The sequence below is a fragment of the Callithrix jacchus genome, chromosome 12, assembly GCF_049354715.1.
Source record: "Callithrix jacchus isolate 240 chromosome 12, calJac240_pri, whole genome shotgun sequence".
NCBI lineage: Eukaryota > Metazoa > Chordata > Mammalia > Primates > Cebidae > Callithrix > Callithrix jacchus.
The window spans coordinates 13,226,817-13,254,446 of record NC_133513.1 but is presented as its reverse complement, the minus strand read 5'-3'; the positions used below and the strand labels follow the sequence as shown (position 1 = coordinate 13,254,446).

The following is a 27,630-nucleotide window of genomic DNA, read 5'->3' as shown; positions in this document are numbered from 1 at the left end:
CTGTCAACCTCTACTGGGAGTTATCTCTCAGTCTGGATACACAGGGGTCAGGGAGCCCCTTGAGGAGGCAGTGTGTCCCTTATCAGAGCTCAAGAGCTGTGGCAGGAGATTGTGGCTCCCTTCAGAGCTGCTGGGCCGGGAGGTTTAAGTCTGCTGAAGCTGAACCCATAACCGCTCCTTTTCCCAGGTGCTCTGTCCCAGGAAGGTGGGGCCTCTATATTTAAGTCCCTGATGGGCTGCTGCCTTTTTTCAGAGATGCCCTGCCCAGCAAGAAGGGAGTCCAGTGACAAAGTCTACCTGCAGAGGCCTTGCTGAGCTGCTGTCACCTCTGCCCAGTTGCTGTGTAAACTTCCCAGTGACTTTGTTTACACAGGCGGGGTTAAAACCACCTGCCCAAGCCTGAGCAATGGCAGATGCCCCTCCCTGCCCTGAGCTCAAACATTCCAGGTGGAGCTGAGACTGCTGTGTGTGCTGGCTGAGAGAATTTCAAGCCAGTGGATCTTAGCTTGCTGGTCTTCCTGGGGGTGGGATCCCACAAGCCAGATCACTTGGGTCCCTGGCTTCAGCCCCTTTTTCCAGGGGAATGAACAGTTCTGTCTGTCAGGAACCACTGGGGTATGAGGGGGGAAAAAACTGCTGTGGCTAAAATGGCTGCCCAGTTTTGTTTTTTTTTAAAAAGGGGTTTCACCATGTTGATCAGGCTGGTCTTGAACTCTTGACCTCAGGTGATCTGCCTGCCTTGGCCTCTAAAGTGCTTGAATTACAAGCGTGAGCCACCACGCCCGTCCGGCTGCCCAGTTTTGTGCTGGAAACCTGGGGCTCTGGTGTTGTAGGCACTGGAGGGAATCTCCTGGTCTTTGGGTTGTGTAGACCATGGGAAAAGTGCAGTATCTGAGCCAGAGTGATAGGAAAAGTCCCTACTGGCTTCCCTCGGCTAGGAGAGGGAGTTCTCTGGCCCCTTGTGCTTCCCGGGTGAAGCAACACCCCACCCTACTTTGGCTCTTCCTCCTTAGGCTGCACCCACTGTGTAACCAGGCCCAATGAGATGAACCAGGTACTTCAGGGGAAATGTGGAGATCAGATCCACCTTCTGCGTCGCTCTCACTGGGAACTACACCCCAGAGCTGTTCCTATTCGGCCATCTTGGCGGAAACCCTAATATCTATTTCATAGAAATGTTGTGAGGATTAAAGGAGCTAATGGACTAGTACATGTTAAAGGTGGAGAAAATAAGCACATACATGTTTGATAGTGTCAGCAGCTATTTATTTTTGAGCTAATTGGTACATGTCAGTAGAAGATAGAGCAATGATCTGGATTCAAGTACATTTGTCCCTTATAATTGGGTGTCCTTGGGGGATTGGTTCTGGACCTCCCACCCTCACCCCATGGTTAAAAAAAATCATTGTTGCTCAAATCCCCTATATAAAATGGCACAGTATTTGCATATAACTTAGGCACATCTTCCCATATACTTTAAATTTTCTGGTTATATATAATACCTAATACAATATAAATGCTGTGTAAATAGTTGTTACACTTTATTGTTTAGGGAATAATGACAAGAAAATCTGTAGATGTTCAGTACAGATGCAGCCATCTTTTTAAATTTCTGAAGATTTTTTTACTTGTGATTGGTTGAATCCACAGATGCAGAACCCACAGGTTCGGAGGGCCAGCTGTGCTTCAAAAACAATAGCTTGTGGCTGGGCGCAGTGGCTCACGCCTGTAATCCCAGCACTTTGAGAGGCCAAGGCAGGAGAATCACAGGGTCAGGAATTTCAGACCAGCCTGGCCAACATGGTGAAATCCTTCTCTACTAAACATACAAAAAATGAGCCGGGCGTGGTGGCATGTGCCTGTAATCCCAGCTACTCGGGAGGGTAAGACGCGAGAATCTCTTGAACACAGGAGGTGGAGGTTGCAGTGAGCCAAGATTGCACCATTGCACTCCAGCAACAGGGTGAGCCTCAGTCTCAAAAGAAAAAAGAAAAACAGAAAATATTAGCTTGTGTTTTATTAGAAAGGAATTTCTGTCATAAGATGAATATGTGTTATGAAATTGGAATCTGTTTTATTCTGTGATAATCCTGGCAATTTTTTTTTTTTTTAAGCATTTTGGTTATTTTTAAAGAAAAACAGCCTTCTCCAAGGGCAACAAAATGAACTGAAGGTCAGAAGGAAGCTGGGTACGGGCTTCTCACAAGTTCTTGCTCCAAAACCTGGAAGTGAGGCAAGAGGGCCCTCCCGGAGCTCTGGGGAAGGTTGGCACAGCACAGGGGTTCCTTTGGTTGGGGAGGAAGAGCCACCAGCCCACACGTGGTCACTGGATTGGTCTGAGTGGGCTCCAAGGTGACTGTCACGTGCCAGTCTGCTAACATGATCGACATTGACATTCTTGGGGGGCATTAAATTAAGGAATGACACAGGGAGTCAGGAGAGTGGCCTATTCGGTTGGATTCTGAATCACAATCAGGAAATAGTCTTTATCTGGTGCAACCATAATCTCATTTTTCTTGGAGCGAATTCGAAGGAAGGTGAGATCGTTCTGGGGGTCGATTTCACGCATGGTGCTCCGTGCCTTCAGGATGAAGCTGTGCATGAGGCTGGCATACTGGGTGGTGGTGGGGTTGTCCATGGTGCTCTTAATGGAAATGCCTTCTGTGTTCACCACGATGATTCCCTGCACTCCCTTCTGGCTCTGAAGTCGCTTCAGTGTCTCCTCTACCTCTGCCATTTCCGACGGATCCGGTAGCCCCGCGTAGCCAACACTCAGCCCCAATCCTGGCAATATTAAGGAATTAGAGCAGATTAAGGATTCAGTAGGAGACATAGGACCAGTGGTATTGGGTTTATGCTGTGACTTTATGGAGAAGGATTCTTTGCCTAACTTGAATCATTTGAGAGACCTTCACTTTCAGTGTTGGGAAAGAACTCGGCTGAGCAGGAGTATGTTTGCCTAACTTTATTAAGGGAGCAATGTTCTGTTGTTCTAGTGAAAATCTAACGCTTGTGATTGAAATTGTCCCCTGAGCAGAAGTATGTTTGCCTAACTTTATTAAGGGAGCAATGTTCTGTTGTTCTAGTGAAAATCTAACGCTTGTGATTGAAATTGTCTCCGTTCTTCTAGAAGATTAAGCCTCAGCAGATTATAGTAAAAGCAAAAAGTTAGCCTGACTAGCTTTTTTTTTTTTTTTTTGGTGACAGAGTCTTGGTCATGCTGGAGTACGTTGGCATGATCTTGGCTCACTGCAGCCTCTACTCCCAAGTTCAAGCGGTTCTCCTGCCTCAGTTTTCTGAGCTGGGAATACAAGTGCCCACCATCACAACCAACAAATTTTTATATTTTTGCAAAATTACAAAAAGAGACAGGGTTTCACCATGTTGGCCAGGCTGGTCTCGAACTCCTGACCTCAGGTGATACCCTGGCCTTGGCCTCCCAAAGTGCTGAGCCACCACACCCGGCCTCTAACTAGCATTTTTGACAGTTTTATTTACTTTGGATGTTTTAGGGCTGAAACTCTGCTACGAACCGGACCTGTGTTACCCATACCCAGTGCTGGCCTTAGTTCGTAATAAGCCCAGAACCATGATCTTCAGGCTTTTTGTATGTGGGAACTCCTGGTCTCTACTTGTTTTCCTAGTTTCTGCTCTTTATGGAATTGGGTATGGGTGGAGAGTTATTGTCTCGCTGCTTGGTAACCCCAGGTGTAATGAGTTGTCAGTCATCTATGATGAGGATGTCTCACATTCCTGTCCTCTTTGCCTGATCTAGGTGACAATTCCTAGCTTGAGAAAAGAATTGTTTCCTTGATTCTAAGATTGACTTATACAATTCTTAACTAGAAATAAGAACATATTAATATGTGTGTCTCTCTTAACAGATATGAAAATGGCTGTGCTTATTTCCACGAAGAGGAAAGAGAAGGACTTGCAAAGATATGCAGGCTTGCCATTCATTCTCGATATGAAGACTTCGTAGTGGATGGGTTCAATGTGTTATATAACAAAAAGCCTGTCATATATCTTAGTGCTGCTGCTAGACCTGGCCTGGGCCAATACCTTTGTAATCAGGTAATGTGGTATAAGGTGGCTATTTTAAAGACATAATGTCTTGTTTTATCCTGAAAATTTTAAAGTTGACCTGTTTCTCTAGTTGCTGTTCTTTTTGAGTGAAAGATGGTCTTACATGCTTTTGTCATATTTTTAAAAATTACTGAATTTAGAAATAAAGAATATGTGATAGATTACCCAAGGGCAACCACGGCCAACATTTTCTTTCTTTTTTCCCAGACTTTAATCAAAGCGTTTGTGTTTATATGGTTGTATTTGGCTCTTTTCACTGACACTAAAACAGGAATATATCATATTTTAATAATTATTCAGAGTATCGTTTATTTTTAACGCTTTCATGGTATTTCTTCAAGTGAATATATAGTAATTTAACTGTTTCCCTTTTGGATAATTAAGAGTGTTTGCATTCTTTTGCTTTTTGTGACCATTTTCAGGTCACAAAATAGCTCTTTGTGTAGTGCTGTTACGGACTTCTCTGTGCATAAAGCTCTTTCCATATTTTAGTTTTATTGCATTTTAGGTTTGGGGGTACATGTGAAGAACATGCAAGATAGTTGCATAGGTACACATGTGGCAGTGTGATTTGCTGCCTTCCTCCCCTTCACCTATATCTGGCATTTCTCCCCCTGCTATCCCTCCCCTATTCCCCCCAACAGATCCCAGTATGTAGTGCTCCCCTCCCTGTGTCCATGTGTTCTCATTGTTCAACACCTGCCTATGAGTGAGAACATGCAGTATTTCATTTTCTGTTCTTGTGTCAGTTTGCTGAGAATGATGTTCTCCAGGTTCATCCATGTCCCTGCAAAGGACACGAACTCATCGTTTTTGAGGGCTGCATAATATTCCATGGTGTATATGTGCCACATTTTCCCAATCCAGTCTATTATCAATGGGCATTTGGGTTGATTCCAGGTCTTTGCTATCATAAACAGTGCTGCAGTGAACATTCGTGTACATGTGTCCTTATAGTAGAACGATTTATAGTCCTTTGGATATATACCCAGTAATGGATTGCTGGATCAAATGGAATTTCTATTTCTAGATCCTTGAGGAATAGCCACACTGTCTTCCACAATGGTTGAACTAATTTACACTCCCACCAGCAGTGTAAAAGTGTTCCTATTTCTCCACATCCTCTCCAGCATCTGTTGTCTCCAGACTTTTTAATGATCGCCATTCTAACTGGCGTGAGATGGTATCTCAATGCAGTTTTGATTTGCATTTATCTAATGACCAGTGATGATGGGCATTTTTTTCATATGGTTGTTGGCCTCATGTATGTCTTCTTTTGTAAAGTATCTGTTCATATCCTTTGCCCATTTTTGAATGGGCTTGTTTTTTTCCTGTAAATCTGTTTTAGTTCTTTGTAAATTCTGGGTATCAGCCCTTTGTCAGATGGGTAAACTGCAAAAATTTTTTCCCATTCTGTTGGCTGCCGATTCAATCTAATGACTGTTTCTTTTGCCGTGCAAAAGCCGTGGAGTTTGATTGGGTCCCATTTGTCTATTTTGGCTTTTGTTGCCAATGCTTTTGGTGTTTTGGTCATGAAGTCCTTGCCTACTCCTATGTCCTGAATGGTTTTGCCTAGATTTTCTTCTATGGTTTTTATGGTGTTAGGTCTTGTGTTTAAGTCTTTAATCCATTTGGAGTTAATTTTAGTGTAAGGTGTCAGGAAGGGGTACAGTTTCTGCCTTCTGCACATAGCTAGCCAGTTTTCCCAACACCATTTATTAAACAGGGAATCCTTTCCCCACTGCTTGTTTTTGTCAGGTTTATCAAAGATTGTATGGTTGTAGATATGTTGTGATGCCTCCGAGGCCTCTGTTCTGTTCCATTGGTCTGTATCTCTGTTTTGGTACCAGTACCATGGTGTTTTGATTGCTGTAGCCTTGTAGTATAGTTTGAAGTCTGGTAGTGTGATACCTCCCGCTGTGTTCTTTTTACTTAGAATTGACTTGGCTATGCGGGCCCTCTTTTGGTTCCATATGAAGTTTAAGGTGGATTTTTCCAGTTCTGTGAAGAAGGTCATTGGTAGCTTGATGGGGGGGGATAGCGTTGAATCTGTAAATTACTTTGGGCAGTATGGCCATTTTCACGATATTGATTCTTCCTAACCATGAACGTGGAATGTTTCTCCATCTGTTTGTGTCCTCTCTTATTTCGTTGAGCAGTGGTTTGTAGTTCTCCTTGAAGAGGTCATTTATATTCCTTGTTAGTTGTATTCCTAGGTATTTTATTCTCTTTGTAGCAATTGTGAATGGCAGTTCGTTCTTGATTTGGCTCTCTTTAAGTCTGTTATTGATGTATAGGAATGCTTGTGATTTTTGCACATTGATTTTGTATCCTGAGACTTTGCTGAAGTTGCTTATCAGTTTCAGGACATTTTGGGCTGAGATGATGGGGTCTTTTAGATATACTATCATGTCATCTGCAAATAGAGACAATTTGACTTCCTCCTTCCCTATTTGAATACCCTTTATTTCTTTTTCTTGCCTGATTGCTCTGGCTAGAACTTCCAGTACTATATTGAATAGGAGTGGTGAGACAGGGCATCCTTGTCTAGTGCCGGATTTCAAAGGGAATGCTTCCAGTTTTTGCCCATTCAGTATGATATTGGCTGTTGGTTTGTTGTAAATAGCTTTTATTATTTTGAGATACGTTCCATCAATACCGAGCTTATTGAGGGTTTTTAGCATAAAGGGCTGTTGAATTTTGTCAAAGGCCTTCTCTGCATCAATTGAGATAATCATGTGGTTTTTGTTTTTGGTTCTGTTTATGTGGTGAATTACGTTTATAGACTTGTATATGTTGAACCAGCCTTGCATCCCCAGGATGAATCCTACTTGATCATGATGGATAAGCTTTTTGATGTGCTGTTGCAATCGGCTAGCCAGTATTTTATTGAAGATTTTTGCATCTATGTTCATCATGGATATTGGCCTGAAGTTTTCTTTTCTTGTTGAGTCTCTGCCGGGTTTTGGTATCAGGATGATGTTGGTCTCATAAAATGATTTGGGAAGGATTCCCTCTTTTTGGATTATTTGGAATAGTTTCAGAAGGAATGGTAACAGTTCCTCTTTGTGTGTCTGGTAGAATTCGGCTGTGAACCCATCTGGACCTGGGCTTTTTTTGTGTGGTAGGCTCTTAATTGCTGCCTCAACTTCAGATCTTGTTATTGGTCTATTCATGGTTTCGACTTCTTCCTGGTTTAGGCTTGGGAGGACACAGGTGTCCAGGAACTTATCCATTTATTCCAGGTTTACTAGTTTATGTGCATAGAGTTGTTTGTAATATTCTCTGATGATGGTTTGAGTTTCTGTGGGATCTGTGGTGATTTATCATTTTTTATTGCATCGATTTGGTTATTCTCTCTTTTCTTTTTTATTAATCTGGCTAGTGGTCTATTTTGTTGATCTTTTTGAAAAACCAGCTCCTGGATTTATTGATTTTTTTGAAGGGTTTTTCATGTCTCTATCTCCTTCAGTTCTGCTCTGATCTTAGTTATTTGTTGTCTTCTGCTAGGTTTTGAGTTTTTTTGATCTTGCTCCTCTAGCTCTTTCAATTTTGATGACAGGGTGTCAATTTTGGATCTCTCCTTTCTTCGCATGTGGGCACTTATTGCTATATATTTTCCTCTAGAGACTGCTTTAAATGTGTCCCAGAGATTCTGGTATGTTGTGTCTTTGTTCTCATTGGTTTCGAAGAACTTAATTTCTGCCTTCATTTCATTGTCTATCCAGTCAACATTCAAGAGCCAGTTGTTCAGTTTCCATGAAGCTGTGCGGTTCTGAGTCAGTTTCTAAATTCTGATTTCTAACTTGATTGCACTGTGGTCTGAGAGACTGTTATGATTTCTGTTCTTTTGCATTTGCTGATTTTGATTTACTTCCAATTATGTGGTCAGTTTTAGAGTAGGTGTGATGTGGTGCTGAGAAGAATGTATATTCTGTGGATTTGGGGTGGAGAGTTCTGTAAATGTCTGTCAGGTTTGCTTGTTCCAGTTCTGAGTTCAAGTCCTGGATATCCTTGTTGATTTTCTGTCTGGTTGATCTATCTAATATTGACAGTGGAGTGTTAGTCTCCCACTATTATTGTGTGGGAGTCTAAGTCTCTTTGTAAGTCATTAAGAACTTGCCTTATGTATCTGGGTGCTCCTGTATTGGGTCTGTATATATTTAGGATCATTAGCTCTTCTTGCTGTATCAATCCTTTTACCATTATGTAATGCCCTTCGTGTCTCTTTTGATCTTTGTTGCTTTAAAGTCTATTTTATCAGAGATGAGAATTGCAACTCCTGCTTTTTTTTGCTCTCCATTTGCTTGGTAAATCTTCCTCCATCCCTTTATTTTGAGCCTTTGTGTATCCTTGCATGTGAGATGGGTTTCCTGGATACAGCACACTGATGGGTTTTGGTTTTTTATCCAATTTGCCAGTCTGTGTCTTTTGATTGGTGCGTTTAGCCCATTTACATTTAGGGTTAATATTGTTATGTGTGAATTTGATACTGCCATTTTGATGCTAGCTGGCTGTTTTGCCTGTTAGTTGATGCAGATTCTTCATTTTGTTGATGCTCTTTATCATTTGGTATGTTTTTGGAGTGGCTGGTACTTGTTCCTCTATGTGTAGTGCCTCTTTCAGGAGCTCTTGTAAGGCAGGCCTGGTGGTGACAAAATATCTGAGTACTTGCTTGTTTGCAAAGGATTTTATTTTTCCTTCACTTACGAAGCTTAGTTTGGCTGGATATGAAATTCTGGGTTGAAATTTCTTTTCTTTAAGGATGAAATTTTTTTTCTTTAAGTCCGCCCTGCTGCCGTGTGAACTTCCCAGTAGTCCTGTTTATATGAGTGTGGTTAGAACTGCCTCGGCAAATGGTGGCTCCGCCTCTGTAATGTTGGACTCTCTGTTATGGTGGGTTGCCTCGGCAACAGCAGGCTGCCTCAGCAATGGCAGACTACCTCCGTAGGGGTGGAGTGCCTCGGTAATGGTGGACGTCCCTCCCCCACCGAGCTGGGTGGTTCCCGGTTCAGTTGTGCTTGCTGTGAAACTCTCAACACCGAGCGTTTCCAATTGCTCGTTTTTTTTGTTTGTTTTTGTGGGGGTGAGACCTGCCGAGCCTGATCACCTGGCTCCCTGCCTCAGAGCCTTTTTTTTTTTTAAGTTGAACGGTTGACTCTCTCCCAAGTGTTCCAGTCGCTTGCTGAAAGGGCGCTGGGATCTGTGTGATTTCCCGTGCGGCAACCCACTGTGCCGGCTGAAACAACTGCGCTGCTCGGGAATCTCCTGGCCTGGCTCCCTGTTTCAGACCCCTGTTTAATCAGATGAATGGGTGAATCTGCCTTCTTGGAGCTCCAATTGCCAGCTTAAAAGGGCAACCAGACCAGTGTATTTTGTACAGAGAACCGCCGTGCCAGGGCACCAGCAAAACAGCCACGCTGGCTGAAACAGCTGCACTGGCCAAAACAGCTGTGCTGGCGACCCTCCGCCTGGGAATCTCCTGGTCTCTGGGCAATAAAGATCCATCTGGAAATGTGGTGTTCACTCACCCTCTGCACTTTCACTGGGAGCTGCAATCCTGAGCTGCTCCTAAAGAACCATCTTGGATCTTCCTCTTCCATATTTTATTTAGAGTTATGGTCCTCAGATGGATTTTCAGAGTCAATCTAGAATTGCTGGATCAAAGAGCATGACCATTTTTAAAGTTCATGGTGCTTCTAGACCAAGTGCGGGGACTACATTGAGATAAGACATTGTTAACCCTCTTTACCTAGAACATTCGAAAGCAAAACCCATAGGGTTGGAGGGTTCCTCTTTTGTAAGCTGTAGGAGTCCCAGTGGGATGTATGGGAGACACTTGGTGACTTTTAAATTGATTCCGAGCTGTGATCACTGGTGGCAAGAAATCATGTCTTCTTGAGAGTGTACAAAATGGGGAGTTTAATAATAATCCTATGAAACATGAAATAAATCACTTAGTGTCTACTGCAAGCCAGGCTCTCGTGGACCCAAGGCTGTTTGGGGAGAACAGTCTAACCTTCAAAAGATGTGTGAGAGTGTTGTGTTGAGAAAGGCAGCCGGCAGAGCAGCATATGTAAGATGGTTATGTTCATGTTTCTTAAAGTGTGTATACCCTTTATACCTGTTTTTGTACCTAGAAAAATATATACATTTATACCTAGAAAATACCAGAAAGGTTGTGTATTAAACTGTTAACAGGGGTGGATTGGTGGTTTATAGGGTAGGAGGCTAGGCATTTTCACTTTTAATACCTGTATTTTTTTTATAATTTGTTTTACTTGGATGTCACGTTCATAATTTTTTAAAAATTCTTTAAGGAGCAAAATGTGCTTGTTAAATTTTTGGTCTTTGAATGATACCAAGTCTTAGTCACACTGCACAATATGCTGCAACTGTTTACCATTTCTAAATCTAGAAACTCCTCAAGGACTTGGAAGCTAAAAATGAAGAATATGAAATTAAGTTGACTGTCATTGTCTCCGTGCATAACACTGACTTCACTTCTCTTGAGAAATGTACATCTGCTAATGCATATTTATTACTTTTTAGGGGTGGGTGGACCCACAAATAAGATACTGTTCTTTGAATGCCTTTAGCTGGTGTTATTTACCAGTAATGCGTGGAGAAAGAATCCAAAACTACCCCCGCTGAAATACAACTCAGTTGTTTCTCTGTTTGCAAAAGTGTTTCTGTTATATTCTAGAATATACCAAAGATAGTTACTTGTCTCATTTAGAAAATTTTACGTTATATCCTCTTATGAGGCACTTGGAAATTCACCCTTTCTTTTTTGGCTTGGCTTTCTAAATGTATTTTAAGATCTATTTATAATATTAAGAGTTCCTAAGGAGAGAGATTTTTGAGAAGAATAATCATGGCTGTCTTAGAGCCACAGCTTTTTGCAATCCGAAGTGAATGGTGCAGAGAACTTTCTTGTCAGGTCGCGTGTTTCTTCTTGCAGCTCGGCTTGCCCTTCCCCTGCCTGTGCCGTGTACCCTGTAACACTATGTTTGGATCCCAGCATCAGATGGTGAGTTCTGCTTTTGGTTTGTAAAATAATGTGGGATTGTGTTTTGAAACTACCTTTTTTTCAAATGAAGTTCTGTTTGCTGGCCTCCAGATAATTAGTAGCTTATTCATTTATTGCTGGGGTCTTTCCAGTGTGTAATATATGCTGCTATTAATACGTGAATGTCCATGAAGGTTGGCTGGTATATAGGTCAGGAGCACCTGGCTTTTAAGGAGTCTTGTAATTACTGTATCACCTGCTTTAAGTAGAAACATGGCAACTCAATTAAGCACCAGAAGTTTCTTCTAAACCTCGTACTTTTAATGAGTTAGCACTGTTGCCTGGATTTATGAATGGGCAGATTTTGAAAATGAGGTTCTTCATTGTAATCATGAGATTGACTTCTGCTTATATTTGACATGTAGATGATAAATCTCTCTGTAGTAATTGTAGAAGGAAAAGGAAGAGATGGATTTTAGAGTTTTATATTTCTTTTGTCAAGGTCGTTATATTTTCTAGTTGAGGTGCATCAGTGAGTAATAGTAGAGATATATTCTTGGCTGTTTTAGGGGAGTTGAGAGAACATTTCATTTAAATGTCACTGTTTAAAACCAAAGATATGGGCCGGGCGCGGTGGCTCACGCCTATAATCCCAGCACTTTGGGAGGCCGAGGCGGGTGGATCACGAGGTCCAGAGATCAAAACCATCCTGGTCAACAAGGTGAAACCCCGTCTCTACTAAAAATACAAAAATTAGCTGGGCATGGTGGTGCGTGTCTGTAGTCCCAGCTATTTGGGAGGCTGAGGCAGGAGAATTGCCTGAACCCAGAAGGCGGAGGTTGTGGTGAGCTGAGATCGTGCCATTGCACTCCAGTCTGGGTAACAAGTGAAACTCCATCTCAAAAAACAAAAAAACAAAGAAATGTTCCTGCATCTGTACGGTTTTTACATTTAATCTTGTTTAACTGATTTTTCTAGTCTTCAAGGAAAATTGATTTTCACATCTATGATGACAGAAAACAGAAAAATTGTCAAGAGTAAGAATTGATTTGACTGATTACTTTTGAGAGTTATCTGCTTCTTTTGTAAGTCATAGTTTTTCATTTTATAGCTTTTATACTGGGCACCTCATTTTTTAATGGTTCGTTTTGGTTCCAGGATGTTGCCTTCCTGGAGAAACTGATTAAAGATGATGTAGAACGAGGAAGACTGCCCCTGTTGCTTGTTGCAAATGCGGGTAGGTAGCATGATGCTGAATCTACCATTTTGAATATATAGGAGTGAGGCTATGTCCTTAGCCAATAAAAGATAAAGTCTTAGCCGGGCGGGGGTGGCTCACACCTGTAATCCCAGCACTTTGGGAGGTTGAAGCAGGAAGATCACGAGGTCAGGAGATCAAGACCATCTTGGCCAACATGGTGAAACCCTGTCTCTTCTAAAACAAACAAAAAAATTAGCCAGGCATGGTGTCGTTCACCTGTAATCCCAGCTACTTGGGAGGCTGAGGGAGGGGAATCCCTTGAACCTGGGTGGTGGAGGTTGCATTGAGCTGAGATTGTGCCACTGTATTTCAGCTTGGCAATAGAACAAGACTTCTTAACCAGAAAACAAAAAGTCTTAAGGTATGTTTGTGTGCCACATGTTTAAGATAGTCTGTATCTACATTGCAGTAAAAACTATAATAGTAAAGTTGGCCCATTAGATTTTCTTTTTTTTTTTTTTGAGACGGAGTTTCACTCTTGTTACCCAGGCTGGAGTGCAATGGTGCAATCGCGGCTCGCCGCAACCTCCGCCTCCTGGGTTCAGGCAATTCTCCTGCCTCAGCCTCCTGAGTAGCTGGGATTACAGGCACGTGCCACCATGCCTAGCTAATTTTTTGTGTTTTTAGTAGAGACGGGGTTTCACCATGTTGACCAGGATGGTCTTGATTTCTTGACCTTGTGATCCACCCGCCTGGCCTCCCAAAGTGCTGGGATTACAGGCTTGAGCCACTGCGCCCGGCCGCAGGCTACAATTTATTGTAGAAATTGATGAGCTAATTCTAAAGCTTTATAGAAATACAAGGGATCTAGGAATAGCTCAAAGAATTTTGAAAAAGAACAAAATTGGAAGACTTATCCTGTCATACTTCAAGACTTTTTATAAAGCTACAAGTAAGACTCTGTGAGTAATCAAAGAAAATAGAGAATTCGGAATTAGACTCATATGACATCTATGGTCACTTCAGTTTTTTACAGATACCAAGGTAATTCAAGGGAGAAAGGACAGTCTTTTTCCATCAGCGGTCTTACAGCAATTTGATATTCATATGGGAAAAAACTGAATCTTAACCCTTATCTCATTCTTTGTATATATAAAAATTAAGTATAAATGGTTCCTCAACCTAAGCATAGACCTAAGACAATAAAATGTCTCAAAGAAAATACAGGAGATGTTTGTGACCTTAGGTTACATTTCTTAGGACACAAAACCTGTGAACCATAAATTGTACTTTATCAAAAATTAAAAGCATTTGCTGTTTGAAAGCCCCTATTAAGAAAATGAAAGGCAAGTTAAAGACTGGGAGAAATATTTGCAAAACATTTTTTCTTGTTTTTTTTTTTTTTTTCTTTTTAAATTTTTATTTTTTACTTTTATTTTTTGAGATGGAGTCTTGCTCTTCCAGGATGGAGCACAGTTGGGTAACCTTGGCTCACTGCAGCCTCCACCTCCCAGAATCAAGCAATTCACCTGCCTCACCCTCCTGAGTAGCTGGGATTACAGGCCATGCCTGGCTAATATTTATATTTTTGGTAGAGATGGGGTTTCACCATGTTGGTCAGACTGGTCTCGAACTTCTGACCTCAGCTGATTCACCTGCCTTGACCTCCCAAAGTGATGGGATTACAGGGGTGAGCTACCACACCACCACACCCAGCCAGCCACTGTGCCAGGCCTGTTTTAAATTTCATTTTCAGTCTTTCCCTGAGAAGCTACAAAACATTTTTTGACAACTTGTATCTAAAATACATAAAGAACTGTTAATAACTCAATAAGGAGACTAGCAATACAAATTTTTTTTTTTTTTGAGATTGAGTCTCATTCTGTTGCCCAGACTGGAGTGCAGTAGCCCAGTTTCGGCTCACTGCAACTTCTGCCTCCCAAGTTCAAGCGATTCTCCTGCATTAGCCTCCCAAGTAACTGGGATTACAGGCATGCACCACCACACCTAGCTAGTTTTTTTGTATTTTTAGTAGAGATGAGGTTTCACCATGTTGGCCAGGCTGGTCTTGAACTCATGATCTCAGGTATCCATCCACCTCATCCTCCCAAAATGCCAGGATTACAGGCACAAGCCACTGTGCCTGGCACACTTTACGGTTTTTTAAATGAACAGAAGATTTGAGCAGATACTTCACTAAAGAAGATGAAAATGTGTAAGCACTTGAAAAGATGCTTAACATTGCTAGCCATTAGAGAAATGCAAATCAAGATCGAAGTGAGGTACTACTACATGCCTGTTAGAATGGAGAAATTAAAGGTGACTCATTCCTGTCATCCCAATACTTTGGGAGATTGAGACGGCAAGATCACTTGCTTTCAGGTGTTCGAGACTGGCCTGGGCAATGTGGCAAAACCCTTAGGAAGTCTTACAAAAAAATACTAAACATTAGCCAGGCAGTAAATAGAACTACTGATACACAGATTAGCATCGATGAATTTTAAAAACAAAAAGCCAGACAAAAAGTTACGTAATATATGATTCCAGTGATAAGAAATTCTAGAAAAGGCAAAACTACAGTGACAAGCACATCAGGATTTTCTGGGGCCAGTGAGGCGTCAGGAAAAGGGTAATTGGAGTGGGGATGAGGGATTTGGGGGTTGATGGAAGTATTTGAGAGGTGATGGCAGTATTCTGAATCTTGATTATGTTGGTGGTTACATGCTTGATATATTTGTCAAAACTCATTGGACTGTACACTTAAGTGAGTTTTATTGCATGTAAATCACTACAGTAAAACTGCTTATTTAGTCTGGCCCTGGTTGCTCATGCCTGTAATCCCAGCACTTTGAGAGGCCAAGGCGGAAGGATCACTTGAGGTCAGGAGTTCGAGACAAGCCCGTTCAAAATGGTGAAATCCTGTCTCTGCTAAAAATTTAAAAATTAGTCCAGGCATGGTGGCTCACACCTGTAATCCCAGCACTTTGGGAGACTGAGATGGGCGGATCACAAGGTCAAGAGATCGAGACCATCTGACCAACATGGTGAAACTTTGTCTCTACTAAAAAATACAACAATTAGCTGGGCATGGTGGCCTGCGCCTGTAATCCCAGCTACTGGGGAGGCTGAGGCAGGAGAATTGCTCAAACCCAGGAGGCAGAGGTTGCAGTGAGCTGAGATTGTGCCACTGCACCCCAGCCTGGCGACAGAGCGAGACTCCATCTCAAAAAAAAAAAACAAACAAAAAATGCGTGTGTGTGTGTGTGTGTGTGTGTGTGTGTGTGTGTATTTATTTAGCCAGTGTGGTGGCAGGTGCCTATAATACCAGCTACTTAGGAGGCTGAGGCAGGAAAATAGGTTGAACCCAGGAGGTGGAGATTGTAGTGAGCAGAAATCATGCCACTGCATTCCAGCCTGGGCGATAGAGCGAGACTGTCTCCAAAAAAAAAAAAAAGCCACGTAGATATTCAGTTTATTGCCAGCAGGAAACCATCACTTCCTGCCTGACTTACTACTGTTTAAAAACACAAATTCACTCATATTCAGTCAACATGATAAACTGGAGGGCTGCAGTTGGCATGTGACCGAGTGACTTGCCAGTATGATTATGCTGCAGGTGCCAGAAGACACATCTCAAGGGTTAGTCAGCAGACATTGCCCAGAAATATGAAAAGAGACTCTGAATGCAGTCGAGGCAGTAACGCACAGCAGTACACGCTTTTATTTTGCTGGAAGGGCCTTTGGGCACAACCCATGCATTGGCGTTCGATCTTGTTTCACCTAAACCAAATGCGTCTGTTAAGGTTTTTTTTTTTTAATTTGAGGTAGATTTAGGTGTGAGGGGGAAAAGGTTTTAGCCCTTTTCCTGTTATAGACCTTACAAAAGAACCACTTTGTTTACCTGTGTTTGTTGAGGTTGTTGGTGAGGGTTTGAAATCTTTATTAGTTGGCTTGCTGCTAACTGAAAATTGAGGACGGTTGGGGAAATGTATGACTCCACGTTTCACCTAAGCTTTCTCTGTAAAGGGATCTCCCCAGCAAAATCTTCAGTGCAGTCAATTACCAAGGGAGTGGCTTAAAGGGCTTAATATGCGTCAGCTGGCTTCAGACAATTGCATGTTCTGTATTACAGAAATCCTGGGTGAAGTAAAACAAATTTACCTGTATGTTTTTATAAAGGGCATATCTAAATCAAAATAATCCAGGAAGTGACAATAAAATAGAATGGTAGAAAAGTTTATCTTGAACAAATGCTGACAAAATGAAAGTACCATAGCAATATTAGTGTGGGATAAAATAGACTTCATATTGATGAAAGATGTAATCTCCTAAAAGAAATAACAGTTAAGAATGCTGGTGAACATAACTTTGAAATATATAAAGGAAAGCTAAAGGCAAAGTCTGGTGGAATACAAGTATAGATTGACAAACTCACAGTCTTGGTGGAAGATTAGAATATATTTCTCATGGGTCAGCAGATCAAGTAGATAGAAAAGTATATAAAAGATTACAATAACACAATTAGATACATGTAATAGAGTTTACATGCTCTTCAAAACTTGTAATAAATCAGCTTGCAAACATTTATTTTAAGTCCTTCCACAAAGAAAAGCTCAGTAAAATAGGGATATAATAAGTCACTTCCCTCCTAGGTAGGTAATATGTATAAAAGTGCTTAAGGTATAAAACCTTAGAAAACGTTCGTTCCTTTTATTTGTTTTATCCTAGGAACTGCAGCAGTAGGACACACAGACAAGATCGGGCGATTGAAGGAACTCTGTGAGCAGTATGGCATATGGCTTCACGTGGAGGGGTAAGCCGGCGGTGAGGGTGGTGGCTCCAGGCGGGCCTGCAGAGTCCTCGTGAGGACTGGACAGCGAGGCTCTCACTTTGTGGTGATGTTTGTCACAAAGGGCTCTTTGGGCCACAGATTACAAAATAACCCAAATTGGCTTAAGCACAAAGAGATTTTATTGGCTCACATGACTACGAAGACCAGTGTTAGGGCTGGCCTCAGGCATGATGTCAGCCAGGATTCAGTGTCTTCCTCCCACCTCTGCTCCCCCAGTCACAGGCACTGTTTCCTCTGTCTGTGGACAGACCTTCCTGTTACAGTGCAAAATAGGTGCAGAAACTCCAGTCTTCTTTCTAGCTTCATGATCAGCTGGAAGTCCCAACTGAAGGCTCATGCTGAACTGGCCACTGTGGCCAGGGAGAAAGAATCCTCTGATAGTTCAGGTTCTTTGCCCTCCTCTGGAGCAGGTAGCGCTGTCTCCTCCCCACAAAGCTCATGTTCCGCTAGAGGAAATGGGGGTGGTGCCGCAGAAAGCTGTTGGAGGGCCATTAAGAGAAGCAGGGGGAACGGAAGTGAGGCAGCCAGAGTAGGCCATATCCACCACATCACACAGGGAGGTTTGTTTTTTATCCCTAAATAAAGAATGATGACTGGAAAATAGGATCTGTGAAAGAGAATAATAGTCCCCTTATACTAAATGAGCAGGGGTAATTCCTGAAACACATTTTCATTAAAGTGCATTTTCAAGATTTTCTTGAATTTGTATAAACCACATCTTCTGTTGCTGTTATAAAAGCTAATAACACATTTAAAATATACTTAAATGTCACCTTGCAACAGCACAGCCTTTATTTTTTTAAGTACATAGTGAATAAGCAACAGTAAATAATTAGTTCTTAGACTTGTGTTTTTCTTCCAGCGTGAATCTGGCAACACTGGCTCTAGGTTATGTCTCCTCGTCCGTGCTGGTATGTTGTTGATTACTGAATACTGGTGTTTGTAAGAAGGAATTTAAAATCACTCAATCCATGGTGGCTCTTCACAGTTTTTATGAATGGAGGAGGGTGTTGGGTTTATGTGTTCTGATAATCTAACAAAGAGTTATTCTTGTTTTGGTAGGCTGCAACCAAATGTGATAGCATGACGATGACTCCAGGTCCGTGGCTGGGTTTGCCAGCTGTTCCTGCGGTGACACTGTATAAACACGATGACCCCGCCTTGGTACGCTTCCCCTCACTGGGGAGGGAGCACACGTGGCTAAGTACATATAATTGGCTGTGGGGGCCAAATACAGAAAAATGCAGGAAAAAGTGAAAAATATTCTTAGTTTCACTTCTGTTTCATTTTTAAAAAAGAAATTTGTAGTGTGAAACTTTTTAGTGACATTTTATGATTGTATAATATTCTGTCACAATTTATTTTCCATTTATGAAATTTTAGGATGTTTTCAGATTTTTGTTATTGAAATAATGAGGCAGTGAACATCTTTCTGTGTTTCTGAGTATTTCCTTAGAATAGGTTCCCAGATATGGAATTACTGAGTGGGGGAATTTTAAGCCTCCTGATCCACATTGTCCAATAGGTTTTTTTTGGATATGGAGTCTCGCTCTGTCGGTCAAGCTGCAGTGCAGTGGTGAGATGATCTTGGTTCACTGCAACCTCTGCCTTCTGGGTTCAAGCAATTCTTCCGCCTCAGCCTCCCAAGCAACTGGGATTACAGGCATGTGCCACCACACCTGGCTAATCTTGTATTTTTAGTAGAGCCAAGGTTTCACCATGTTGGTTTGGTTGGTCTCAAACTCCCGACCTCCTGATCTGCCCACCTTGTCCTCCCAAAGTGTTGGGATTTCCTCGGATGATTTCCAGGGAGTGGCCAAAGCAGAGACAGAAAAACATCTCATTCTGTACCTTCCATCCTGAGCCACTGCGCCTGGCCACATGTTTTTTTTTTTTTTTTTTAATCATAGTTGTGGGCTGTGTGTGGTGGCCCTTGCCTGTAATCCCAGCACTTTGCAGGGATGAGGCTGGCAGATCACTTGAGCCCAAGAGATTGAGACCAGCCTGGGCAACATGGTGAAACCCCATCTCTACAAAAAAATACAATAGAATTAGCCAGGCATGGTGGTGTGAGCCTGTAGTCCCAGCTACTCAGGAGGCTAAAGTGGGAGGACTGACTGAGCCCTGGAGAGCAAGGCTATAGTGAGCTGTGATTGCACCACTGCACTCCAGCCTGGGTGACCAAACGGAAATGAAACCCTGTCACAAAACAAACAAACAAACTCATAGCATGGTTCTTGATAATAGGTCAGTGTGAAAATCAGGTTTAAGTGATTTCTGCCATGTTGCTCAGCCAATAATGGCCAGCTATTTGAGGATGTGCAGAGGTACCATCGAAGTGGGGAGTCTCTTGAATGGCTAGGTTCTGGGATGTGACCCATCCGGAGTTTTACCCTGGCTTTGCCACTCCCGAGCTGTGAATCCTTGGACAAACCAAGGTCTCTGAGTGAAGTTACATAGAATACTTAACTCAGAGTTACTGGAAGATCGAATGGGTAATGCAAGCCAAGTCACTAGTATGGGATCTAGCTCATACTAAGTCTGTAGCAAGTGGTAGCTGTCTGGTTCTATTTTGAGATTGCAATGGCTTTAACCTCTTTTGGCTTTTTTAGACTTTAGTTGCTGGTCTTACATCAAATAAGCCCGCAGACAAACTCCGTGCCCTGCCTCTGTGGTTGTCTTTACAATACTTGGGACTTGATGGGATTGTGGAGAGGATCAAGCATGCCTGTCAACTGGTGAGTTAGAAGCCTGACTTTTAAAAGAGTTAGAAAGACTCCTTGGCCAAAGCAGAGACAGAAAAACATCTCATTCTGTACCTTCCATCCAGAGCCTCACTGTCTGGTGAGGCAGTGACTAATCACCGTGCATGTATATCTTTTTTTTTTTTTTTTCAAAGTTCTGGGAGAAACTGCTGGGTTGTCCCAGCATTTGTGTGCAGATGAACTAAGATGAAAAGGAACAGCATTGTCAGCATGGGATCAGAAGAGAAGCCTCAGATGATTTCCAGGGAGTGGAGAAGGGTGCGAAAGGTGGGGGGTGGGGAATGAACATTCCCCTTGATGGACCGAGTCTCTGTGTGAGGGAATAGGAAGGTTAGAGGGTAGTTATGGAAGGCATGGATTTTTTGAAAACCAGCTGGCTCGGGTTCCCAAATTGCAGGGCTCTTGGGAACAATTCTAATTCTCTCTCCATTTTAGGTGTGTTCTAACTGTGAAAAATCCATAATTATGCTATAGTTCAGTGTCTTAGACCATTCGGGCTTCCATAACAAAATACTTTAGACTGGGTAATTTATAAACAACAGAAATTTATTGCTTACAGTTCTGGAGGCAAGAAGTCTCAGATGAAGGTGCCAGGAGATTCCGTATCTGGTGAGGGCTTGTTCCTCATAGACAGCACCTTCCATGTGGCCTTATGTGGCAGAGGGGATGAATGCACTCTCTTGAGCCTCTTTTAGAAGGTCACTAATCCTATTCATGAGGGCTCCATCCTCATGCCCTAATTACCTCCCAGTGGCCACAACTCATTTGGGAATGGGATTAGGTTTCAACACAGGAATTTTGTGGGGACATAAACATTCAGACTATAGCATTTAGAAAACAAAAGAACAAGGTCATGTGTACTCAGGGTTAGAGCTGAGCCTTGCCTAAGCTCAGAAGTGTGTCACCTCCATTTTCTTACCTGTGAAGTAGAAATCATGTGACACAGGATTGCTAGGAGGGCTCAAAGAGCAAATACAGGGGGAGCTTTTGCAGTAGCGTGTGTTCATATAGTAAGTTATGCATAAGGGTTGAAATCTTTGTTTTAAATATATTCTTGGTGAGTTGGCACTTCTTCAAGTATTATTTCTTTATTTAAGAAGAATAGGCCAGGTACAGTGGCTCACGCCTATAATTCCAGCACTTTGGGAGGCCGAGGTCAGATCACCTGAATCAGGAGTTCGAGACCAGCCTGGCTGACATGGTGAGACCTCTGTCTCTGTTAAATTAGCTCGGCATGGTGGTGGGCACCTGTAGTCCCAGCTACTCAGGAGGCTGAGATAGGGAGAATTGCTCAAACCCAGGGGGCAGAGGTTGCAGTGGGCCAAGATCACGCCACTGCACTCTAGCCTGGGCTACAGAGTGAGACTCTGTCTCAAAAAGAAAACCCACAAGAATAAGTAATTTCATACTATTCTAGCTGTAGTCCCTTGGTTCATGATAAGTTAGGATAGTTTAACAGTTTTAAGATTTATGCACCGGTCCAGGCAGGATGGCTCGTGCCTGTAATCCCAGCATTTTGGAAGGGCAAGGCAGGTGGATCGCGTAAGCATGGGAGTTCAAGACCAGCCTGGGCAATGTGGCAAAACCCTGTCTCTACAAAAAAATACAAAAATTAGCCAGGCATAGTGGCGCACACCTGTGATCCCAGCTACTGAGGAGGCTGAGGTGGGAAGATCACTTGAGCCCAGGAGGTCAAGGTTGCAGTGAGCCCAAATAGCACTACTGCACTATTCCATTCCAACCTGGACGACAGAGTAAGACCTTGTCTCAAAAGAAAAAAAGACTGATGCTCATGTTCACAAAAGCACTGCATTTTTTGAAAACTGTCTCACTGTGCTATTAGCTCAGGTCTTGAGATGTGGCTATTAGGAAAGAGAAGCCTTTATTGCCATAGTACTTTAGTTTAGAGATGGTTTAGGCGCTCAGGGGAGATTTTTTCAATTCCCCTTGGCTGTGGAGTGCAGGAGAATAATAATGCCATTAATTACCGAACACTTGAGGTCACCACAGCTCTGGCATCTTCCTTTAGGCAGAACTGTATACTCACGAGGATTCGAAATCTGCCCTGCTGTTGACTCACAGGCTAAATGCATGTTAAAGTGCATGGACATTTACCAGACATGGTGATCTGTATATAGCTATGCCTTATAGTCCACAGTAGGGCATACATTCTCTGAGAGCAGAAATCAGCATTCTCTCCTCATCCTCCTCCTTCCTGTTCTTCTCCCTCTCTCTCCTCCTTTCTCTTCTGTAGTAGTTATTGAACATTTTCCTCAGTGTCAGGCACCATGAAGTACTTTCATGCAGCATCTCATTTGATCCCTGCAAATTCACTAGAAGGTAATGTCCACTGATGACAGTATATTTAGAATTAGTTTTCTTTTTTCTTTTCTTTTTTTCTTTTTTTTGAGACGGAGTCTTGCTCTGTTGCCCAGGCTGGAGTACAGTGGCACAATCTTGGCTCACTGCAACCTCCGCCTCCCAGGTTAAAGTGATTCTCCTGTCTCAGCCTCCTGAGTAGCTGGGACTACAGGCACGTGCCACCACACCCAGCTAATTTTTGTATTTTTGGTAGAGACGGGGTATTTTTGTTGATCGGGTTGATCTTGAACTCCTGACCTTGTGATCCACCCACCTTGGCCTCCCAAAGTGCTGGGATTACAGACATGAGCCACAGCGCCTGGCCAGAATTAGTTTTTTTCAAGAAAAAGAAAAAAGGAAAAAGAGAAAAAAGGAATTTTTTTGAGTGACTTTCTACTGTCCAGTAGTCAATATCTGCTGAATTAATGTACTCCAATCCCATAAGTTAGATACGATTAGTGATGAGGGACTGGGATTGAAACATTAGTCTAGTGATACTACATTCTAGACCCTGTTTCTAAGCACTTACTGTATTGTATATTATTGTATATCAGCTCATTTCATCCCTACAGCCACATGAGGTAGATACCATTCTCCCCATTAATACCATTCTCCCCATTTTATAATTGAGGGAACTGAAGCAGACAGGTTAAATAGCTGGTGACTGGCAGATGGAGTGACTTACCTGTGGTCCTGCAGGTGGTAAGTGGCAGCCTGTGATCTTATTGCCAGCTCTTGAGCGTGCTGTGGCCTCTCATTTTTCATTGGTCTCCCCCAGTGTTCAGTACTGTGCCTTGCACATGTTTATACTCATTATACTTTTGAATGAAAGACAGACTTACATTGCAAATACAACAGATTCCTGTGTCTTACTAGAAGCTACTTTTCTTGAATTACTACATGTAACTTTTAAATGAAAAATTGGGGAATATTTATAGATGTTGAAATACAAAAACGGGTGACTGAACTTAGAAACCAGCAAGTCGCATTTGACTTTTTTGTCTGAGATCCGCATTTGCAGACCTCCACAGCCCCTCGTAAAAACTGCTGCTTCGTGTGCTGTGTCCATCTAAGGAAATTACTATTTTTTGTCATTTGCAGAGTCAACGGTTGCAGGAAAGTTTGAAGAAAGTGAACTACATCAAGATCTTGGTATACTATTATCATTTCATCTGTTTTCAAAACAAACAACCTTTTTTAAACTTCAGTAACTTAGAATGATTTTCTCCACATTTGATACATTTCAGTGCATTTGTGGTAGCTCCAGTAAAAAAAACAAAAATTGTGCCTCTATTTATGACCTAATTATACAGTGAACCTGAAGTGAAGAAATTTGTACCAGTGTTTAATTCGTACAGTCATTTTCATATACTTCATTTATTGTGTTAAAGTTTAGAATTGCACAGAGATAAATACCACTGACTTCAGATGCCCCAGGCCTTTGGCACACCCATCTTCCCGAAATGAAAACTCACTTTGTGCTCTGGGCTTCTGTTTCTGAAACCTTCTGCCATCAGAGTTTTCCTTTGCACGAAGCAAGAGAAAGAGAAAAGCACGTGGTCCTGCCCTTGTCTTCTGCTGTATCTTCCCGAAGTGAATCCAGCAGAGATTGCTCCCTAGGCATAACTAGACAAGGAAATAAGGATTTAGGAGAGGTAACCACGAGAGTGAGGATCAGTTCAGGTTTGAATGTTTCCGTGTTTTGCTTAATTGTATTTTAGGACTTCAGGAAATAATGTCAAATTCTGATTTAGATAGGTTCACTCAGTGTTTCTTTGACAATTCTACAACGTATGGTTAAGTTTACGAGTATTTGAGTGTATTTGGGGTTCAAGTTAGTAGAGTTTCTTTTTCTTTTAGAACGTGGTTTGGTTTAAATACAAAAAGTAGCTGGACATGGTGGCACATGCCTGTAGTCTAAGCTACTGGGGAGACTGAGGTGAAAGAATCGCTTGAACCCAGGAGGTGGAGGTTGCAGTGAGCAGAGATTGTGCCACTGCACTCCAGCTTGGGTGACAGAGACCCTGTCTCAAGGAAGAAAAATTTTAAAAATGGTTTGATTTAAGGGGGTGGCTACTCTGCACTGCCTTCTGAGTTAGAGAGTCTTGAGCCAGTTGACCCGAGTTGTAGCTGGGTTTGGGGTTCTAGCCTTGGATGAGGAAGTGGAATGCTGGAGAAACAAGGAATGAATGTAGGAGGCTTGGGCTCTGCTTCTAGCACTGCCACAGGTTGGCCCTGTGACATTTTGAGTCATTTTCTTTCTGGGCCTACGAGCTCCGCTGTCAAAGATGTTGGTTGGTCTCCTCTGATTGCAAACAGAAACGCAAATTATGGCCTAGATTTAGCAAGCTGTTAGGAATGCAGGCAGTGCAGGGCCTGTCAGCTTTCCCGCCCCTGCTGTGCTGAGCCCACTCGGCTCTTCCTCAGTCCTCGCTGCTCCCTCGTTCTCATGTCGGGGGAGCCAGTGGTGCTATTTAATCACCAGCCATTTTGGTGCATCTCTGTAGACCACACTGGCCCAGGCAGAAGGCCTGCTCTGTCCCTGCTTTCAGTGGCTATTTTTTCAGTAGAGCATACAGTAATTGGCAAACACTATGAAGCACTGTGGCTTGTCATCAGCAGCAGCATCACCACCATCCTAGCTGCTACTTGTGAAACGTGTACGTGGTACCACATGCATATTTCATTCAACCCTCCCAACAGTCGTCTCCTTTGTACATGGGGTACACCAATTCTTCTAATGACTGGTTTCTTATCTTTCAGATCCTGATTCAAATCTCATCTCTTTAGAAAGGCCTTTCCTGACCCCCTGAGATAACTTCCCACTGTCAGACATCACTCCATCCCCTGGGTCTTCTTCATCCACTTTTTACTATCTGAAATCAAATGTTTGTTTTTTCCTATAGAACCTTTGTCAAGGCCTTACTCAAGACCCTTGCCCTGAAAGCCTAGCGCCAAGCCCCAGACATGCTCCCCACCCCCTGCTGTTCAGCTTACAGTCTTTCTGTTCCTTCTTGGTGGATTCACCCTTTTTTGTGTGAGCCCAGCAATGCTAGCCTTTTTTTGGGTTCTTGGTTATATTTAATCCAATATTTTGGATATTCAGAATTGAAAATTTCAGTATTGGCTCAGTCTACCATATTGCTAGAACTGGAAGTGCCTCTAGCCCTGTGTAATATTTCTTACACATGTCGACATTTTAGACTACTGAGTTTAAAGAAAGAAAAGATGATCATGGTATTCATCAAAGTCTTGGCACTGAATTCATTCTGCCTTCTCCTAACTAAGGACGGGAGAATGGGTGGTTTATTTTGGTGCCTTTTTATTCCTACTTGCTTATTGGTCTTGCTCCCCTATTTAAATATTAAGCCCTGGCCCATACTTTTTAAAGTATCACGTTTTATTTGTCTCTGTGAAAGTTAAAGATGATAGATGTGAAGGCACTTAGCACAGGAACTGGCTCCGTAAATAACTGAGACATTAGAATACGCATCCTGCTTGATCTGAATCCTGTACACATGGTCCTTTGAAAAGTTAGGAGAAAATATCCTGGGCCACCACTTCCTGTCTTTCCAAGTTAGCGTTTCCTGTTGTGGCCCTGCTAGTGAGTCATCACACTCAGAGCCTTGGAACAGAAGCTTTATGACTAGAGTTATAGTACTGGGATTGTTGGATGCTTAGAGATCTTCTCCTCCAGGGCTACCCACACGCCCCTATAGCACCACAGAGCCTGCCAAGGACATGGCTGCTCACGGTACCCTGACCCCATGATCAGGGTTCTGCTTGATGCAGAACAGGAACTTGGTGCCGGGTTATCATAATGCAGTGAAGATTTTCGTCTGTTAGGAAACTCACTAATGAAGTTAGTCATCTGTGGCCTGTCTTAATAAGCACATATATTAGAAAATACATAGATCCACTTCTCAGCTGTGCTTGTCTACATTGCCAGCAGGATTTGCATCTTGTTCCGAAAGTTTTACAAAGGCGAATAAAGTACTTGTTCTCCCCCTTTTTTCTATAAATATAAAAAATTCTAGTTGGTCAGGCCTGGTGTCTCATGCCTATAATCCCAACACTTGGAAGGCCAAAGTAAAAGGATTAATTGAGGCCAAGAGTTCAAGACCAGCCTGGACAACATAGCAAGACCCCATCTCAAAAAAAAAATTTAAGTTTCAATAAATCCTGCGTAATTTCTGGGATTCTTGAAAGCCTGGGCTCTCTCAACACTGAGTCTCATGTCGCTGCTTCTTACTAGTTATAATCTTTAATGTTAGACCTGTGTTTGTCCCTTACTAAAATTTCCTCCTGCTTTAATTTCAGTGTACCTGTGTCACAAAGCTTATAATTCACAGTAGACTCAGGGCTGCTTCATGGTTATTTTCAAAAATTTGATTTTTGTTTCTCTAGCAACTGAAATATATGAACTTTTTAATGTGTTTATTTACAAATAGAGCATCTCTAACCTATTTTTCGAACCCAGCATTTTGTTTTGAAGGTGTCTGGAGTTTAATATGAGACTTCCATTCTTCCAGGTAGAAGATGAGCTCAGCTCCCCAGTGGTGGTATTCAGATTTTTCCAGGAATTACCAGCCTCAGGTAGGTGATTTTTTAAAAGAGGGTTATTTTCTTTCTTTCTTCCTTTCCTTTCTTTTCCTTTCCTTTCCTTCCTTTCTTTCTTTCCTCTTTCTTTCTTTTTTTTTTTAGATGGAGTCTCACGCTGTCACCAGACTGGAGTACAGTGGTGTGATCTCAGCTCACTGCAACCTCTGCCTCCTGGGTTCAGGCAATTCTTGTGCCTCAGCCTCCTGAGTAGCTGCGATTACAGGCACATGCCACCACACCCAACTAATTTTTGTATTTTTAGTAGAGACAGGGTTTCACCACATTGGCTAGGATGGTCTCGATCTCCTGACCTCATGAGCCTCCCACCTCAGCCTCCCAAGGTGCTGGGATTACAAGCATGAGCCACTGCACTCAGCCAAGAGGGCTATTTTCATATCTGTGTTAAAGGCTTTGAATTTGATACCATTTCAAGTTAAATAGATAGTTGAAAATATTTTTATTCCTAAAATCTTCAGTCATCATTTCAGAAAAATGTAACAATTTTTATGAAAACCAGCTCGAAATGCCTTAGCACTTTGCCGATAGTTTGCGGTTTGCGGTGATTAAACAATCAGCAAATAGTTTGGGGTTCCCAAATGCCAGTCCCTGGACAGTCCTGGAATGGACTCTTAGCTTTTGGGTCTTAGCTGGGCGCGATAGCTCATGTCTGTAATCCCAGCACTTTGGGAGGCTGAGGTGGGCTGCTCGCCTGAGGTCAGGAGTTTGAGACCAGCCTGGCCAATATGATGAA

At 42.4% G+C, this 27,630-nt stretch overlaps 2 protein-coding genes and 1 pseudogene across 36 annotated transcripts in view; 1 reads left to right on the top strand and 2 right to left on the bottom strand.

Annotated features, from left to right (window-relative positions):
- Window positions 1-27,630, top strand: part of PDXDC1 (pyridoxal dependent decarboxylase domain containing 1) — a 97,700-nt gene that overhangs the window by 55,235 nt on the left and 14,835 nt on the right. For all 30 annotated transcript variants that reach the window (XM_054242585.2, XM_054242586.2, XM_054242582.2 and 27 more), the window contains 9 exons: window positions 3,885-4,074; window positions 11,051-11,119; window positions 12,257-12,335; window positions 17,028-17,112; window positions 18,014-18,062; window positions 18,214-18,315; window positions 19,764-19,889; window positions 23,379-23,429; window positions 26,810-26,873. In XM_054242585.2, coding sequence (XP_054098560.2) covers window positions 3,885-4,074; window positions 11,051-11,119; window positions 12,257-12,335; window positions 17,028-17,112; window positions 18,014-18,062; window positions 18,214-18,315; window positions 19,764-19,889; window positions 23,379-23,429; window positions 26,810-26,873 — 815 coding nt within the window. The remainder of the gene's footprint in view (window positions 1-3,884; window positions 4,075-11,050; window positions 11,120-12,256; window positions 12,336-17,027; window positions 17,113-18,013; window positions 18,063-18,213; window positions 18,316-19,763; window positions 19,890-23,378; window positions 23,430-26,809; window positions 26,874-27,630) is intronic.
- On the bottom strand, window positions 2,098-2,780 carry LOC144578581 (dynein light chain roadblock-type 1 pseudogene; annotated as a pseudogene). Its single transcript, XR_013524611.1, has one exon. The product of XR_013524611.1 is annotated as a dynein light chain roadblock-type 1 pseudogene (transcript).
- Window positions 16,520-27,630, bottom strand: part of NTAN1 (N-terminal asparagine amidase) — a 43,661-nt gene continuing 32,550 nt past the window's right edge. For 2 of the 5 annotated variants that reach the window (XM_078344682.1, XM_078344685.1), the window contains 2 exons: window positions 23,753-23,903; window positions 16,520-17,758 (listed from right to left, as the gene is read on the bottom strand). In XM_078344682.1, the coding sequence (XP_078200808.1) occupies window positions 17,727-17,758; window positions 23,753-23,903 (183 nt within the window). In that variant the 3' untranslated portion in view covers window positions 16,520-17,726. Of the gene's footprint in view, window positions 17,759-23,023; window positions 23,071-23,635; window positions 23,904-27,630 lie in introns of those variants that run through there. The other 3 variants (XM_035266930.3, XM_035266932.3, XM_078344683.1) reach the window with 2 other exon arrangements.